General features: G+C 43.8%; 1 protein-coding gene across 1 annotated transcript; it reads left to right on the top strand.

The window, feature by feature from the left end:
* Nucleotides 1-5,250: 5,250 nt before the first annotated feature.
* On the top strand, nucleotides 5,251-6,117 carry LOC115639612 (vegetative cell wall protein gp1-like). Its single transcript, XM_030542596.1, has one exon. The coding sequence runs from the start codon at nucleotides 5,251-5,253 to the stop codon at nucleotides 6,115-6,117; it is 867 nt and encodes a 288-aa protein (XP_030398456.1).
* Nucleotides 6,118-17,106: the final 10,989 nt, after the last annotated feature.

Consider the following 17,106-nt stretch of genomic DNA (forward strand, 5'->3'; position numbering starts at 1 on the left):
GCCACAGGCTTCCTGTGTGAACTTGGACAAAATATTTTAATCTCTGATAAATCTCCCGACATTTGTCTACCTTGTCTATTTAGTATCAGAAGGGTAGCCGTGTTAGTCTGGATCTGTAAAAGCAGCAAAGAGTCCATGTGGCATAGATCACAGGCCACTACCACCACCAAACACTGGCAGTTGATAAGCATCTGACGAAGTGGGTATTCACCCACGAAAGCTCATGCTCCAAAACGTCTGTTAGTCTATAAAGTGCCACAGAACTCTTTGCTGCTTGTCTATTTAGACTGTAAACTCTTTGGGGGTAAGGGCTGTCTCTCACTCTGTGTTTTTACAGTTCCTAGCACAATGGGGCCCTGGTCTCCAGGTGTTACCACTGCACAAATAATAAATAATAGTTATAGTACAGAGATCATCTCTCAGTAGGCAACTTCCAGGATCTATTCTGCAGTCACCAGTGTAACTCAGAATTGAATTCAATGGAATTACACTGGCATGAAACTGATGTAAACTGAGAACAGAATCAAGCCCCATTAGCGGGTAAAAACAAAGTATCCCCAGATGAATTGAGGGATTGACTTCTTTGGGAAATCTCCTTTACTAAACTACCCATTTCTCATAGCTCCTTGAATTCTTGATTAAGACAAGTTTCACCACATATAATATTTGTCTCAGAAAATAGCCGCCAAGTATTATTAATACAATTCTCAGATAAGGACAAAGTATTTATACCTTTATAGGAAAGTATTTTGTCTGGGGTAAAAAGGAACCAGGAGGTAAAGTAAGTAATGAAAGAGAGAAAAGAATTTATATTTGTTTCTTATTTATTCTGATGTTACTGTTTATCCTCGAAGCATATCACAAAACCATAAATAATTAATTAACACTCACAACTTGACCGGGTCAACATTTTCCACAAATGTAACCCCCAAAGTGTTGTTTCTACATAGAGTTGGCCACTTTTTCTTTTTAATTCTGACAAAATCTTTTCATGAAAATACCTGAAAAGTTTTCATGAAAATGTGTCACCATTTTTCAATCAACTCTGTTCACAACCTGCTCTAGGAGAGGGCAACATAAAAACTCTTGATTTACCGGTGGAGAAATTAAGACATACAAAGGGTCAGTGACATAGTGACAGAGTTGAAGGCTAGAAGGACATCAGTTCTTGTAGTCTGACCTCCTGTAGATCACAGGCCACTACCACCTCCAAACATTCGCACTTGCCAAAAGGCACACTGTCAGAGTAGGCCCCCAGTGCTTAACTTGTTGCTCATAGCACTAGATCATGTCCTTTCTTGCTATGAAAACTGCTTTTTGTTAACCAGGAGACATTAGAATTTACTGCTGGCAATTTGGTTAAATGCCCAGAAAAACAAACAAACAAACAAACATGGGTTTACTCTGGGTTTGAACATTTTCCAGCATCTCTGTCTGAAGAAAGTTTTTCCATAAGCAAGCCCCAGGTGAAGCTAAAAGGATTCTTATTGATGATGAGCCATGATTCCAGAAATAAACCTATAAAGGCCGTTGCTCAGCTGGTATAAATTGTCATAGCTCTTGACGTCAGTGGTGTTGCAACATTTTCAGCCAGTTGAAGAGCTGCTCCATAGGACTTAGCTGGCACAGAGGTAGATGTCCTTCTGAATTCCAGCCCTTTCGATCAGAGGTTGAGAGACGAAGCAAACATCTCCCAAGCAAAGCTGGGACAGGGACTATGCCAGGGCCCCACCTGCAGATGAAATAAGACAAGAAGTTGCACCAACACCATCAACCAGTGTCCCACCCAAGTGTCCCACCCACAAATAGAGAAACAAGCATTAAAAAGAGGAAATTGCAACATAGCTAGAAGCTGCCATTCCCATCACATGCCCCAAGAATGCCTCAATTCTCTCGTTGCGTCGTTAGCACATGAAGTTGCTCCAGAAAGACATTACAGCCCTGATAAGAGCCTACAAATCAAATCTGACGGAGGTGATTATTGCAAGACAATCAGCTATGGTGAGATTCATCCCTGTTCCCTAGAGCAGATAGGGAGATAATTGTCCCTTTCCCCATCTACCCCTGCAAAATATTGTCATGCAAATGAACAAAGTTTCATTTTCATAAAAAAATTTCCTTGACATTTTTGTAACAAACATTTTGTTATGAGAAATTGAAATTTTGCAGTGAACATTTCCATTGCGTCAAGACGCTATTGTCCATAGAGAAAACATTTCGGCGGAAAAATGTTGACCGGTTCTGCCAGGCTCCATGTTGTAAGCTTTGTGGCCACTGAAGTGTTTGGATTGCAAGCATTTTCAAAGCATCTGCCCGGTGAACACTCAAACCAGCAGGCTGACGGCACATGGGCATGATAAGCTCTACAACCCATGCCAATGCTTAACCCCTCCAAATCAGAGACAAAGTCTGCTCCTCACTTGTGGGCTGTCCTGCCATCAGTGGAATGGATTTACACCCCTGCAAATGAGAGCAGAATCTGGCCTATTATGCTCCTATCAGCATCCATATAACTATTTTATAAATGCTGGCTGGATAGAAAGACAAGTGGATTGCATAGAGAGGCAGATTTTTTTTAGGCAATGGGAGACAACATAGGAAGGTCCATCACTGGGACACAAGAACATCTGACATGAATATAAAAGATGTTTAGTCTTTTTATAAAAATAGAAAATTATATTTTAGGTTTTAAAAATGTCTCATCCCCACAAGTAGAATTCTCCCCTCAACCTTTCTAAGGTGAAAGGTGATAGAAGCCCACATGGATTTCGGAATTTCCATTCTATCTAGGTATTTATATGCTCCATCAGCACCATAACATCTGACCAACCCATAGACATAAATGACCTTAGCCTCGCACCACTGCTGTGAAACAGAAAAGTACTACTGCTTACATTTTACAGATGGGGAAACTGAGGAATGGAAAGATGAAGTGACATGCCCACGGTCACACAGGGAATCTTTGGCAGAACCCAGGAGCTCCTTTGGCGGTAATGATCCCAGGAGTCCTGACTCCCAGTCCAGTAACTTAACCACAAACTTTTTCATCTGATATGACATCCAATCCATCTTGCTGCATTTTAGCTGGACTTTTCAACATCTCAGACTCTTTGATTTCTTGAACCAATTGTTATTGAAATATTGGGTTTGCCTAGCTGAGAGCCAATTAACAGCCTGACAGGGATAAGGAAAAATGCTTTATTTTGCAGAAAAAGGAGAGCCTGTATCTTGGTACAAAAGACTTTGTTTTACACAAATTTTACAAATCTTTTATACACATTTAGACAAAGACCCTTGCGTGTTAATACTTGATTGGTAAGTGTAAAATTTTATGTTTTTTTTATTTGGGTAGTACTGACTGGTTTGGAGCAGGATTTTTCTGCTTTGAGGCAGAGGAAAAGAGAGAGTGCAAAAATTTAGGCTACTGTGTCCATAAGCAGTACTTACCCCCACCCTACTGGCCTCTTGTAATCTATTAAGGGGGTTAGCCAGCTTTCACACAATCTTGGAATACCAAGGACCAGATCCTCCTCTCACTTATGCTAAAGCCAAATCAGGAGTCACTTCAAGGAATTCAATGGCAAATGGACCAGGGAAGGTGAGCCCTTAGAATGAACTCCAATGAAGCTGTGTCAATTTAAACCAACTGAAGATCTGGCCCACTGACTTCAATGGAGCTGCGCTGATGCTGTGGGGGGATCTCCCCTTTTATTGCTTATTTTTATCCCTTTTGTAAGTTTTCCCCTTCAGACTAGTCAGGGAGAAGAATCGAATAAATTATATGACACTCATCAGAACGTGAGGGAGTTTCCTACCCAGGTCAATCCAGAAACAGGTCAGTTGAGAAAATACGTGAGCCTTGTGGGTTGGGTCGAGTGAGCTCATCATTCATGTGTATTGTCTCATATCCAGAAGGCAGGGCTTGGAAACCATATAAAAGTCCTCTCACCTCAGAGCTCCACTATCCACTTGACTTCTGCAGGTTCCTTCTTCTCGGGCAGTTGGGTAAGTCTGATCATACAGATTCTTTATGCTCAGGATTGAATTGGGTGGCAGCACGGAGAGGAGAGGTTAAAAATATCCTTAGCTAACTCCACTTGGATTTGGCTCTAGATGTTAAAATATCTGGAGCTACATATATGAAACTTTCCTTGGTATGCTTAGGTTGTTCCTAGAAATATAAGAACATAGGATTTGCCATTGGAGCAGACAACAGATTCGTCCAAGTTTGTAGTTATTTGCAATGTTGTTGTAGACTTGTTGGTCCCAGGATAAGCAGAGACAAGGTGGATCAGGTCATATCTTTTATTAGACCCCAGCCTCTGTTGGTGGAAGGTACTTGATGCTTCTTAGGTAGCAGGAAATCTCCCATGATTCATCTGTGCAGTTGTGGATTACAACAGTATGAGAACTTCCTTCTGTTCTGATCTGACCAGGGTATGCCTTGCTCTTTGAAGCACTGGATGTGAGTGCATTCAATTTAGCTTGCTTCAGTTGCATGTATTATTAGTGGCCCTACAATTATCCATCCTGTTTAGAAGCCACTGCCGGCATGTCACTGAGGGTGCATGCACCTCTGGCATCATGCTTGTTCTTACTAATTCTTTGCACAACCGCTTGTAAATGCCATGGGTGTTATTCTCCTTTCAGTTACAGATCTGAAATCCAAAGGGGCATCAATACAGGGACACTGATGTAAACACAGAGTAAGAGGGGAATCAGGCTCCATGTATTCACCATAGAGAAATTCAGTATGAGAGTGTGCTAGCAATTTCTTTGGGGGAATATTTTGCTCTGGTTTCTTTACTGGTCCTCCTTTCACCTGGGCTTCAGATGAGCAAAAGAGACATGAAGAGACACAGAAAGATACTGAAAAGAGTGGGGTCTTGAGTTCACTGGGAGGAGGAACGAAGGGGGAAAAGGCAATTTCATTTGAAACATTGAAATCAGCTGCAGTTTGAAGGAGTCTGTAGTGGGAGCTAGAAGAGGATTGTCCAGGAAGTACAGAACAGAGAGAAGGAGAAATGAGAGGACAGAGTGAGAGTAGGAACCAGAAGTCAGGATGAAAAGAAGGAAGTGGGTGAAATAAGTGATGGGTTGGGATCAGAAGACGGAAGAGATAATAAAGGCAAGCACATTCTAACAGTCTCACAAACCACTGGGAGGTTGGCCCCTATTCTTATTGCATTTACATAGCATGTGTTAATACACTCTGGTGCTTCTTTTAGATTATCCTGTATTGCAGCAAAGATGTCCCTTCACCAAGACCAGCAGCAATGCAAGCAAAGCATCACCCTGCCGCCGGCACTCTGTAAGGCAAAGCTGAAAGGGTGCCCAGAAGTTGTGCCATGTCCAGAGCCGGTGAAATGCCCTGAGCCAATACCTTGTTCTCCAGAGAAGCCACCATGCAAGGAACCCCCAGTCCCAGTTCCTCTTCCACTCCCTGAGCCATTACCATGTCCTCAGGAGAATCAACAGTGCAAGTTGCCACCAGTCCCAGTTCCTACTCCATGCCCTGAGCCAATACCATGTTCTCCAGAGAAGCCACCATGCAAGGAACCCCCAGTCCCAGTTCCTCTTCCACTCCCTGAGCCATTACCATGTCCTCAGGAGAATCAGCAGTGCAAGTTGCCACCAGTCCCAGTTCCTACTCCATGCCCTGAGCCAATACCTTGTTCTCCAGAGAAGCCACCATGCAAGGAACCACCAGTCCCAGTTCCTCTTCCACTCCCTGAGCCATTACCATGTCCTCAGGAGAATCAGCAGTGCAAGTTGCCACCCGTCCCAGTTCCTACTCCATGCCCTGAGCCAATACCTTGTTCTCCAGAGAAGCCACCATGCAAGGAACCCTCAGTCCCAGTTCCTCTTCCACTCCCTGAGCCATTACCATGTCCTCAGGAGAATCAGCAGTGCAAGTTGCCGCCCGTCCCAGTTCCTACTCCATGCCCTGAACCAATACCATGTTCTCCAGAGAAGCCACCATGCAAGGAACCCCCAGTCCCAGTTCCTCTTCCACTCCCTGAGCCGGTGAAATGCCCACCTTGTGTGAAGACGTGCCCACCCATTGAACAGCAACAATGCAAGCAGCAATGCCAGTTGCCACCCAATTGGAAGTAACCTGCAAGAAACAATGAACCCCATGGAACGAAAAGCAGCGAGCAAACTCATGGCACCGATTCCTCTGGCCTCTTGTTGGTCATTTTACCTCATCCCCTCATTTCTTTAAGGATATTCTGTTCAGATGCACAGCTTCCCACCCACGTGTTAATTGGATGGCTCGATACGATAGTTCTGCTAATAAGTGACCTGGTCTTTCTGACTTTTTTTTAATGCACTGCTAGAAAAGGGTACTTCAGGTACAAATTGTATAAAACACGCTTTGAAGATCTGATATTCTGCTCAGCTAGTTCCACTGATCCTCACAGAGCTAAAGTAGGTGATGCTGAGGGAGGTTGGAACCAGGGCTGCCTAAGCTGATGTTCAATCTTAACTGGACAACAGTAAGGCAGCAGGGGAGCCAGGACCACTGTCCATCATGAAAACTGGTACTATCTCATTGTTTTCTTCTGCTCCTCCATCTGACTGGCTGTACCCATGTGCTGTCCCTTGTCATATACTTAGTCTGTAAGCTCCTTGGGCAGAGACCAGCTTTTTGTTCTGTTTTATGTACAGTGCCTAGCAACTGATCCGTGCCTGAGGCTCCCAGGCATGACCACAATAGAAATAATAAATAATAATATTAATGCTGGGGGACTAGAACAGAGGATTTTCCAATCATTACAAATTCACGGTCCTAAATTTCTCATCTATTGGAAATTACAATAGAATAGATAAGGCGCAAAGATTCCTATAATGGTCTCTAGTCCCATTTGATAGTTACTTTACTGAATTGCAAGTCCTCTCCATTAAAACAATGTCCCACAACTTTAGTGAGCCATTTGTCCACCAATAGGTTATGTCAGCTGTTCCAAGACACCAAAACAACAACTCAGCCTGGAAGCAGCTAGGGGAAAGACCTTGATTACTGTGTGTAACCCATGCTCATTCCAGAAGAACGCAACCTTACTGCATGGCTTCCATTCATTAGTTTGCAGAATGATGCATGATATGTATACACTCTACTGTATGAGTTATGTATGTATGTTACCAAATACGGTAATGATACTGTTGATGTACTTTGTACTTATCTGTAATCATCCTGTGTATGTTGCCAGCATCGTAGCCATAATTGCTTTCACGGTGAATTTCAACAATAAAACAAAAACGAAAAAAACAATCTTTTATGGCCAGGCCCTTTGTGAAAATAATTCTACCTACAAAATCTTTAAAGAAATAGAAAAAGTGAATCTTGAAATACTGATTGATTTTGAAGTGAAAGAGGACTCTCAGGATGCACAGACTTTTAAGGCTAGAAGGGACAGTTCGGATCTTGTAATCTGGCATTTTGCATAGCACAGACCAGGGATTTCCCCCCAGTCATCACAGCATTAAGCCTTGTGACTTGAGTGAATTCAAGCATAGAACGACAGGACGAAGGGCATGTTAAATTAATAAGAAGCTGATTCACCGGATCCTCTGGCAGCTCATACAGTCAAACTAGTGCCAAAGGGGAATGAAAAGTGGACAAACCAGACTGGTAGCCTGGTTACACTCACTTTGCAGTGGTGAAAATGTGCAGATCAACGGAGGATGTTTGAAAGGATTCCCTCTTAGGGACTAGACAATACCAATTCCTTATCACTGGTAGGATGTCACAAAGATTATTCCTCAGGTATAAGAGGACACAATTTCTCTCCTCTGCCCCCATTCCGTACCTAAAAATAGATGCTGCAAGTGCTGAGGGAATATCAGTCAGTTGTAGGGTTGCCAATTTTCTAATCACACAAAACTGAACACCCCTGCCCGATGCCCCGCCCCTGCCCTGCCCCTTCTCCGAGGCTCCGTCCTCAGAGCCTCCCTGGCCACCCATGCATCTAGGAGCAGCGTCTAGGGGCTGCAGGGACCTGGTGGGTCCCTTTTCGACCAGGTGTTCCTCTCCAAAACCGGCCACCTGGCAACCCTAGTCAATTTACACAGCCATTGGCAGGCTTCCCAATGCCATACAAAAATTAAGACATTTCTGCAAATTTCGGAGTCCTGCCCCATCCAGTAATAGGCTGCTGAGGTCTGAAAAGCCAACACTGTGTCTTTTGTAGTTTAACGCACATAGATATTAGTTGGCCCTGTGTTTAGCAACTTTCTTTATGTGTAGGTGTGATTACAAAAGACCTGCACAGCCTGGTCCAGTGACTTGGGCACAGGATGGGGATTCAGGTGACCTGGGATCTGTTCCTGACTCTACTGGGTGCCTTGGGCAAGTCACCTCCTGTCTCTTTGCCTCAGTTTCTCTGTCTGCAAAAAAAAAAAGAAGATTAATGATTGTTACTTTCCTTTGTGCTTTGAGATCTGTAGATGAAAACTGCCATATATTTCTATTTGTATTGCAGTGACGGCGCCTAGTGAGCCTCCCTGAGATCTGGGCCCTGTTGTGCTTGGGGCTGTACATACCGTCAGTCAATCTATATACGTTAGATGTGGTACACAGCACATTAGTAGCTGTCAGGTGCTTAGTACAAATAGTGTTGGGAAGTTACATTACCTGCATGTATTATGCTCTTCCCGCAATTCTGTTCCCCTGTGTGAAACATCCCACAACACTTTGCAAAGCTGGAGTCAGCTTTGGCATGAGAAAAGAGGAAAAAAGCAAAAGTGAATGAGTATTTTGCACTGACGCTAAGGGAGTCCTGTCATGACTTAGCTGCATTGGAACGCAGTGTTCAAAATGAGATATGGGAAAGTAGAGAGAGGCGCTGTCACGGATCAGTCTCTGCAATGCTGGGATCCAAAACAAAGATAGGGAAGGTCTGGAACATGTTAAGGAACTGGGACAAACCAGTGGGTTGGATTTCAGTGACAAGTGAAGAGTTCTGTGATTTGTAAAAACATCCTATAACTTCTCCTAGCTGAAATGTGTATCTTTGAATTGCATCCTCTGAGTAAGATAAAAACATGCTGTGAGAATTTGCTTCCTACAAGGTGGGTCTGTCTGTCTCCTATTTGTATTCTTCTGTTTTGTCTTTAGACAATCCTGTTGACCAAGTCTGGTTATTTGGTCTTGTGAACATTTTTGAGAACGAACCGCAAGGGTAGTCAAACAATTGGCCACCCCTTTTAGTTGATAACACGTATAATGGGAGACAGTGTAAGGACGAAATATTCTCAATAGAAGATTAACCTCTATGTGAAAACCAATCATCCCAAAGCCCATCTATTAATGAATAACAAAAATAATCGAGATTTCTAGTCACTAAAATAACCCCACCACATCTTCCTTCTCATTTCTGTTGTATACATTGTGACAAAGTTCCTCCTCTATCTTGGTGGGTCCTGCGCTTATTGGCAGATTTGCTCACCTCAGTGATCTCCCCCACAGTCTGGATCAACTCCTCCTGTGTCTGATCAGGAGTTGGGAGGTTTCGGGGGAACTCGGGCCCGCCCTCTACTCCGGGTTCCAGCCCAGGGCCCTATGGATTGCAGCTGTCTATAGTGCCTCTTGTAACAGCTGTGTGACAGCTACACCTCCCTGGGCTACTTCCCCAAGGCCTCCTCCAAACACCTTCTTTATCTTCACCACAGGACCTTCCTCCTGGTGTCTGATAACGCTTGTACTCCTTAGTCCTCCAGCAGCACAGCCTCTCAGTCTAACTCCTTGTGTCTCTTGCTCCCAGCTCCTCGCACGCACTTCCTCTACTCTGTCTCCTCCCCATCTGACTGGAGAGAGCTCCTTTTAAAACCCAGGTGCCCTGTTTAACCTGTCTTGTTGGCTGCAGGTGATCTAATCAGCCAGTCTGCCTTAATTGGTTCTAGCAAGTTCCTGATTACTCTATTGCAGACTCTGCTCTGGTCACTCAGGGAACAGAAAACTACTCACCCAGTGACCAGTATATTTGCCCTCTACCAGACTCCTGAACCCCACTGGCCTGGGTCTGTCACAACATGTTCTGGACTGAGCTTAAAGAAAGTACTCAAAGTAAGTAGCTCATCTGTATTCTGAATGTCTCCATGCCCTGCACTGTTCCCTTTATCCCTTCACTTTTATATACCTGGCATACTACTGATAAAGACAATCATCAGGCATCTTCCCACTAAAAATAAAAAGTGAACCAGCAAAGCCCACAATCTCCCAGAAACACAGTCTTTTTCACCCAAATTGTTGACACTCCTGCAAGTGTGATCCTGCTGCAATAATTCCAACCTGATGATTCAGGACTTTGGAAAATCAATTCCTAAATTAAGTGGAGAAATGCAAAACATTCTGTCACTTCTGAAGGTCCCCCTTGCATAGGTGCAGTAAAACCAACCAAACCTTCTTTTAGAACAGAGATGAGCAAACTTCTTTGGCCAGAGGGCCATGTCTGGGAATAGAAGTTGTATTGCGGGCCATGAGTGCTCACAAAATTGGGGTAGGGGTGTGTGAGGGGGTGAGGACGCTGGTTTGGGGTGCGGGCTCTGGGGTGGGGCCAGAAATGAGGAGTTCAGGGTGCAGGAGGGGGCTCTAGGCTGGTACGGTGCAAGGGGGATGAGGGCTCCAGCTGGGAATGCGGGCTCTGGGGTGGGGCTGGGACCGAGGGGTTTGGAGGGCAGGAGGGGGGTCAGTTTGGGGCAGGGAATAGGGGCACAGGGCGAGGCTCAGTGGTTCAGGCTCCAAGTGGCACTTACCTCAAGCAGCTCCCGGAAGCAGCAGCATGTCCCTGCTCTGTCTCCTATGCAGAGTCACAGCCAGGCAGCTCTGCATGCTGCCCCATCTGCAGGCAGCACCCCTGCAGCTCCTATTGGCCACGGTTCCTGGCCAATGGGAGCTGAGGGGATGGCCCTTGGGATGGAGGCAGTGTGCAGAGCAGAGCCCACTGGCTGCCCCTATGCATAGGAGCCATAGAAGGGCCATGCCGCTGCTTCCAGGAGCCACATGGAGCAGCCCCCAGGACCCTGATCCCTGGTGCTCCAGCAAGTCCCAGACCCCACTTCCTAGAGGAAGCTCAAGGGCTGGATAAAAATGGCTGGCAGGCTGGATTCGGCCCGCGGGCCATAGTTTGCCCACCCCTGTTTTAGATGGGGTGACCAGACAGCAAGTGTGAAAAATCAGAATGGGGCTGGTGGGTAATAGGAGCCTATATAAGAAAAAGACCCCAAAATCTGGACTGTCCCTAAAAAATTGGGGCATCTGGTCACTCTAATTTTAAACGGTCAAGCAATGCTGGACCTCTAATGCAAACCCTTCCCATTGACCCATTCCCTAATGAAAGAGCTAGGCCTATCAGAGGGGCTGCTTTAACCATGCGTCAAGTGCACTGTCCTCCGGCAATCGCTTACCTAACAGCCCAAAGGGGCCCTTAGAAGTTGGATGGCAGGATTTTGATTTTTTCCCAAATATTGGGTTGTTTGTAAAATTAATTCTCAGTGGAGACTATTGGTGAAACCATTGTTTTAGTTTGTAGTTCTACATTGGTTTTTGTATTGATGATTTTGATTGGTCATCTTCATTAAGGGGGAATTTCTTGCAAAATTGAAAAAGAATCATGGTCCAAAACTACTCGCTTTAAAAATGGGAAAACAATAGATTAAAAAATTCCATGGAGAATTTGGAAAACAAACAACCTCTGTAATATTAAAAAAAATAAAACAGCAAAACCTATTACATTGCTTTATCAGAAAATGAATGATTGCCAAGTAAACGTACAATTCAGTACAACAACCCGCTCAATTTCTTTTCAATAGGAGAGAACTGAGAAGCCTGTAAATCAAAATGATTTTTAGTATTTGCCTGATCTACAATTATTTGTGCTACCCACAGCAAAGGTCATTCATTGTCCTGGACATTTTCATTTACACAGCTCAGTTTTTACACTTTTTTTTCTTGTTATCATTGATTATAAGTGAGCCAAAAACTCAATATTTGTATTTCTTTGTTTGTTCAACCTATGTTGGCCTTAACAATGAAGGTTATTTTCAGGAGAAACAAGCTGCATGCTTTAAGCCAGTCTCGAAGTGTTAGAGATCAGGTTGAGACCATTCACAGGAGATGAGGATGGGGGCAAATTATCCCACATCTGTCCACTGTGGGGTTCATACATCTTCTTCGGAAGCAGCTCGTGTTGGCCACTGTTGAAGGCAGGATACATACAGGGCTAAGGGACTGGGGGTCTCATCCAGTCTGGCAATTACTGTGCTCATATGTGAAACTGGATCTTAGAGAAGTGGAGGGAATGGGGAACAGAGAAAAATAAAAGAAAGAACAGGAGACAGTTAATGATCTTAATTGAAATTTTATTGTTGCACGTCCGCAATTAGCAATCGGATGGAGAAGAAGATACTGATTTGTCTGCAATGCTGGATGCCCACTGAGTACAAGCGAGGAGTACATCTCTCCAGGCTGTACGGTGTGTCTCAGGGCTACTACATCAGCTCATTGCAAGTCTCGGGATACGAATGAAAGATTTAGCAGAACAGGGCAGAGCTCTGAAGGAAACGCCTCTTCAGATGAGAACAGGACCTAAGCGAGTCATGAGAGAGGAGACTCATCTGCGGTCTGTGCCTGTCTCTTGCTTGTCGCTTCATTGCGGTAGGCTCAGAGGATGTTAGCAGTCCTTCCACTGTTGGGACTGCTGTGGAGGGGGGCACTTTGGAGGGCAGGGCTCCTTGCATGGTGGAGGGCATTTCTCCTGGCATTTCGGAGGGCAGGGCTCCTTGCATGGCGGAGGGCATTTCTCCTGGCATTTCGGAGGAGGCAGGCAGGTCTGTTTACACTGTTGCTGATCAGAAGACATCTTTAAATGATCTAGGTAAACCTGAAAGAAAAATGAGGTGTCTTTTCAGCAGGCACAAAACATACCACGATTTGCCTTTGCCTGCTTTCACAGATTCAGGTAGGCAGGCATACATTTTTGCAAGCTGAACAGGCTTTTAAACGGCAGGTTGATATTAGCAATGAGGACTAGAGAGAATTATGAAATCACCTGTGGAGCAAGCAATCATCTTTCAAGAAACAGAAAACCAACAAAAAAGCCAAACTCTGAATATAATTCATTTTACTGCCTCCTTTGACAGAAAGAGCGGTTGTTGTTTTTTCTAAATAAAAGCAAATAAAATTTCAATATTTTTTGTTGAGGGATGTCACAAAAATGGAAAAATATTCCAATTTGAAACCTCCAAGATGGAACAATTTTGAATTTTTTCACAAAATTGTTTTTCCATTTTTCTATCAGCTCTACCTAATCACCCTCAATCTCAGTTCCCCATCACTGAAAGAGGCCTATTGTTTCTTCCTTCCTTCCTTCTCCGTTTGTCTCTTTAGTCTGAGAGCACTTTGCATTAGGCACTGCCTGGTACTGTGCATATGGACAATGCCTCACAAGGTGGTGCCCTCATCTTACTTGAAGCATCTAAGTGGAACAATAATAATTATAATAACAAAAAATTTGGAGTGTTCCTACAGAAGCTACATGGCAAATGTCACTTGCTGGTTTGGACTACACCAAATGGTGGATTCTCTGTAACTTGACAACTTTAAATCATGGCTTGAGGACTTCATTAACTAAACCAGAAGTCAGGGGAGTGGGTGGATGAGGTTCTGAGGCCTGCGATTTGCAGGAGGTCAGACGAGATGATCACGATGGTCCTGTCTGGTCTATGGGTCTCTCAACAAAAATCGCTCTCTCTCTGCGGTAGAGAGTAACAAATTAAAACACCAGCAATAACACGAGCTAAATAAACTGAGAGGCACTTACCTGTTTCAGCTGCAGGTGGAAGGAAACACGCAGGCAAGTGGATTGATGCGCCTACTGAGGGGAGCTATTTTATAAGGTTTATGAGACTTGAGGAGGAGACAATGAATTTGCATAAGGACCAGATTGTTTCAAAACCACTGCTGACAATTCCTTAGTTCTGGTTGAAGTCATCATTTGTCAGAGACACCTCCCTCTCGGGAGTGGGAGATTATTAATTGTATGGAAGCCCCACCTAATCTATTAACAACTAGTTAATTCATTTATAATCATCTGAGCCTGTCCCAGGGCAAAAATCCCACTGAAATCACTGCTAAGCCAAGGCGGCAGGTCTGATCAGACCTTGTCCAATGAGTTTGCTTTAACTTCAGGAGTTCCTGCTATTGTGATGTAAACACCCTGGGCCAGATCCTGAGCTGGTGTAAATCAGCACAGCTCCATTAAAATGGCATTCATATGCTGCTAAAGACACATACCGTGGTCAGGATTCATCATTGCCTCAGACTCCCTTATGCCTGTAAGTGTCCCCCGGTGAATTCCCCCAACATCCTTTATTTTCTGCCACTTCTTCCTTGAAAAAAAGGGTGTAAGAGAGGGGAAGGGGGAATGAGTTGTAACCAGGGTAATCCATAAGGGCTGTGAGCAGCCAATTCAATATAGGACAGCCCTTATTATAGGGCACTTATTTTTAACCAGTCCTATTAATCTTTGAACTGGGACAATAGAATTTCTCTGATGGATCCTGAAGTGCTGATAGATACAGAGAATTTTTAAAATGCTGACTGGGAGGAAAGACAAGTGGGCTGCATAGAGAAACCGATTTTCTTAGGTAATGGGAGATAACACGGGAAGGTCCAGACTGGGACACAGGATCATCTGACATCCAAAGAAGAGATGTTTAGTCTTCCTTTTTATAAAAATAGAAAATTATGTTTTAGATTCTGAATCCTTCAACAGGAAATGGACCTATCTTTATGGAAGAAGTAATTCAATAGATAGATAGATAGATAGATAGATAGATAGATAGATAGATAGATAGATAGATAGATAGATAGATAGATAGATAGATAGATAGGGTGAATGGGGAAAGAAAGAAAGAAAGAAAGAAAGAAAGAAAGAAAGAAAGAAAGAAAGAAAGAAAGAAAGAAAGAAAAAGATGAACTTCCTCACTCATCTAGGTTCAGTTTTCAAGGTACCCCATCTCATTTCCTGACTGAAATACATTAAAAACTTTCACCACCCTGTTCTTCTTGTTCCAAATTATTGCCTCTGTATTGATGGGAAGAACACAGAGAGTGATCACATCTTGTATTCATTCATCATTGGAAGAAAAGATTTAATTAGAAGATGATTTGGTAACAATGTCAGATACACACCTAAATCCATATCTTCCCATCTTGGTTATATACACTCCACCTGCACACTAATGACATATCAGATAGGTCACAATGCAGAGTAGTATGTTACATGCAGTGTGGCTCATTTCAGCATTACCTCACCTTCAAAATGGGCCTTCACCACAGTCCATGCAAGTCAATGGAAGGATTTCACAATATATTATCAATCCAAAGCAAAGGATTTTTATTTCCTTTAAACAACATATTTAAACAAATTTCTGACAAGTGATCTTTCCGTCTCCCTGATGTTTTTCTTCTCCCCACTGTTGCCTGGGCAAAACCACATTCAAAATCCTTGAATGTTGTTACCTGTTGGCAGGGAATGTCTTTTTCTTCTGTATTTGTACAGCACCTTCCACCACAGGATATGAGCCCATGGCTGGGCTCCTAGGGGTTGTGACAATATATACAGCAATAAGGGCTTCAGACTGAGAAATGGACTTGTGTGGGTATTCTTTCTTCTTCTCCCCAACTAGTTTCACCGGCATCCAGAAATGGCTCTCACACCAGAATTTAACCTGGACATCAATGCGCGGTCAGTGGCAGTTGGAAGGACTGTGGCTTATAGCTGCTCTCAGTAATGGAAGGGTCCCCATCTTTCTTGGAAGAGTGATGGAAGGGTTCCCACACTCCAGCCCTGCTTTTCACAGCTCTCGCCAATCCCTTCAAATCCTTAATGGCAGGAAATTGCAGTCACACATTTTATAGTGTCAAAGGACCTTGGGGGGAGGAAACACCAGGTGCTAACAAGCTCTTTAGCCAAACAGAGAAAGGCAGAACAAGAACAGTGGCTGGATGTTATAACCAGACCAATTCAAATGAGCAAAAGGCACCATTGTTTAGCAGAGAGAGAGAGATTAACCACTGGAACAAACTGCTGTGGGAGGTGATGGATTCCCCATCTCTTGTTGTCTTCACATCCAGCCAGGATGCCTTGCTGGGATAGATGTTTCAGTCCAACACAAGTTGTTGGGCTCAACACAGACGCAACAGAGTGAAATTCTCTGGCCTGTTTTATGCAGGAGGTCAGACTAGATGATCATAACAGTCCCTTCTGGCCTTAAAGTCCCTGATCTATTAATGTATTTCAGGGGCAGAAATGTTGTGATCGTTGCAACAGGACAGGGTTCCACTCTGTGAAGAGCCAGCATCAGAACATAAGGACACAAACTTCATGGCAGCAGGAGTCTGTGGTGAATCCTTAGTCTAGCTCGGCCAAGGAGTGGAGAGGACTGAGATGGGTTTGCAAGCCTGTAAGACTAAGATTACTAGGGGTAGTTTCCAAAGGCCAAATCAATGGCCTGGACCCTTGAACTTGGCCTTGTTCCATTGGAATCCATTGAATCTGTGTCTTTGCAACCTGCAGATGTTGTGTATAGAACATCTGAAGGAAATACAAAGATGGAAGCAAAGCCATGAATGCCAGGATTTATTTAAACAAGACGGGAGGAAAAAAATTATGAAAAGAAAGCATCAGGTTGTTTGTTTCAGCAAATGCTGTTTCCCAACTCGAGTTTCATTTCCTCCTCTTTCTGAACAGAGCAGGAGGAGAAAGGAATTGCTTGGTTCTGAAATGGGAGAAGGCTGGGAATTTTCCAGAAAAGATGATTCAAAGAAAGAATTTAAGGATGTGGTGGAGCAGGTTCCGGTTGCTACATACAATGTCCTCACACTATTCATCCAGAGCCTGCGTTGCAGGAAATAGGACTCAGATACGCTATAAAAGGTTTTTTGCACAGCGCTCCTCAATCCATTTGTCTTCTCAATGCTTCTTGGTCTCTCAGTGTTGTACGTGAATTAGGTAAGTCTCTTTCTGATTATTGAAGGCTGCCTTTGCTGTGGTCATTATCTTCACCCTTTGTTCCGCAGAGATCTATTTATGATAACAG

This window comes from Gopherus evgoodei, chromosome 24 (assembly GCF_007399415.2).
Source record: "Gopherus evgoodei ecotype Sinaloan lineage chromosome 24, rGopEvg1_v1.p, whole genome shotgun sequence".
Lineage (NCBI taxonomy): Eukaryota > Metazoa > Chordata > Testudines > Testudinidae > Gopherus > Gopherus evgoodei.

Bases quoted from the DNA above. Each gene is read 5' to 3' on its own strand.
- LOC115639612 (XM_030542596.1), top strand. From the start codon at position 5,251: ATGTCCCTTCACCAAGACCAGCAGCAATGCAAGCAAAGCATCACCCTG.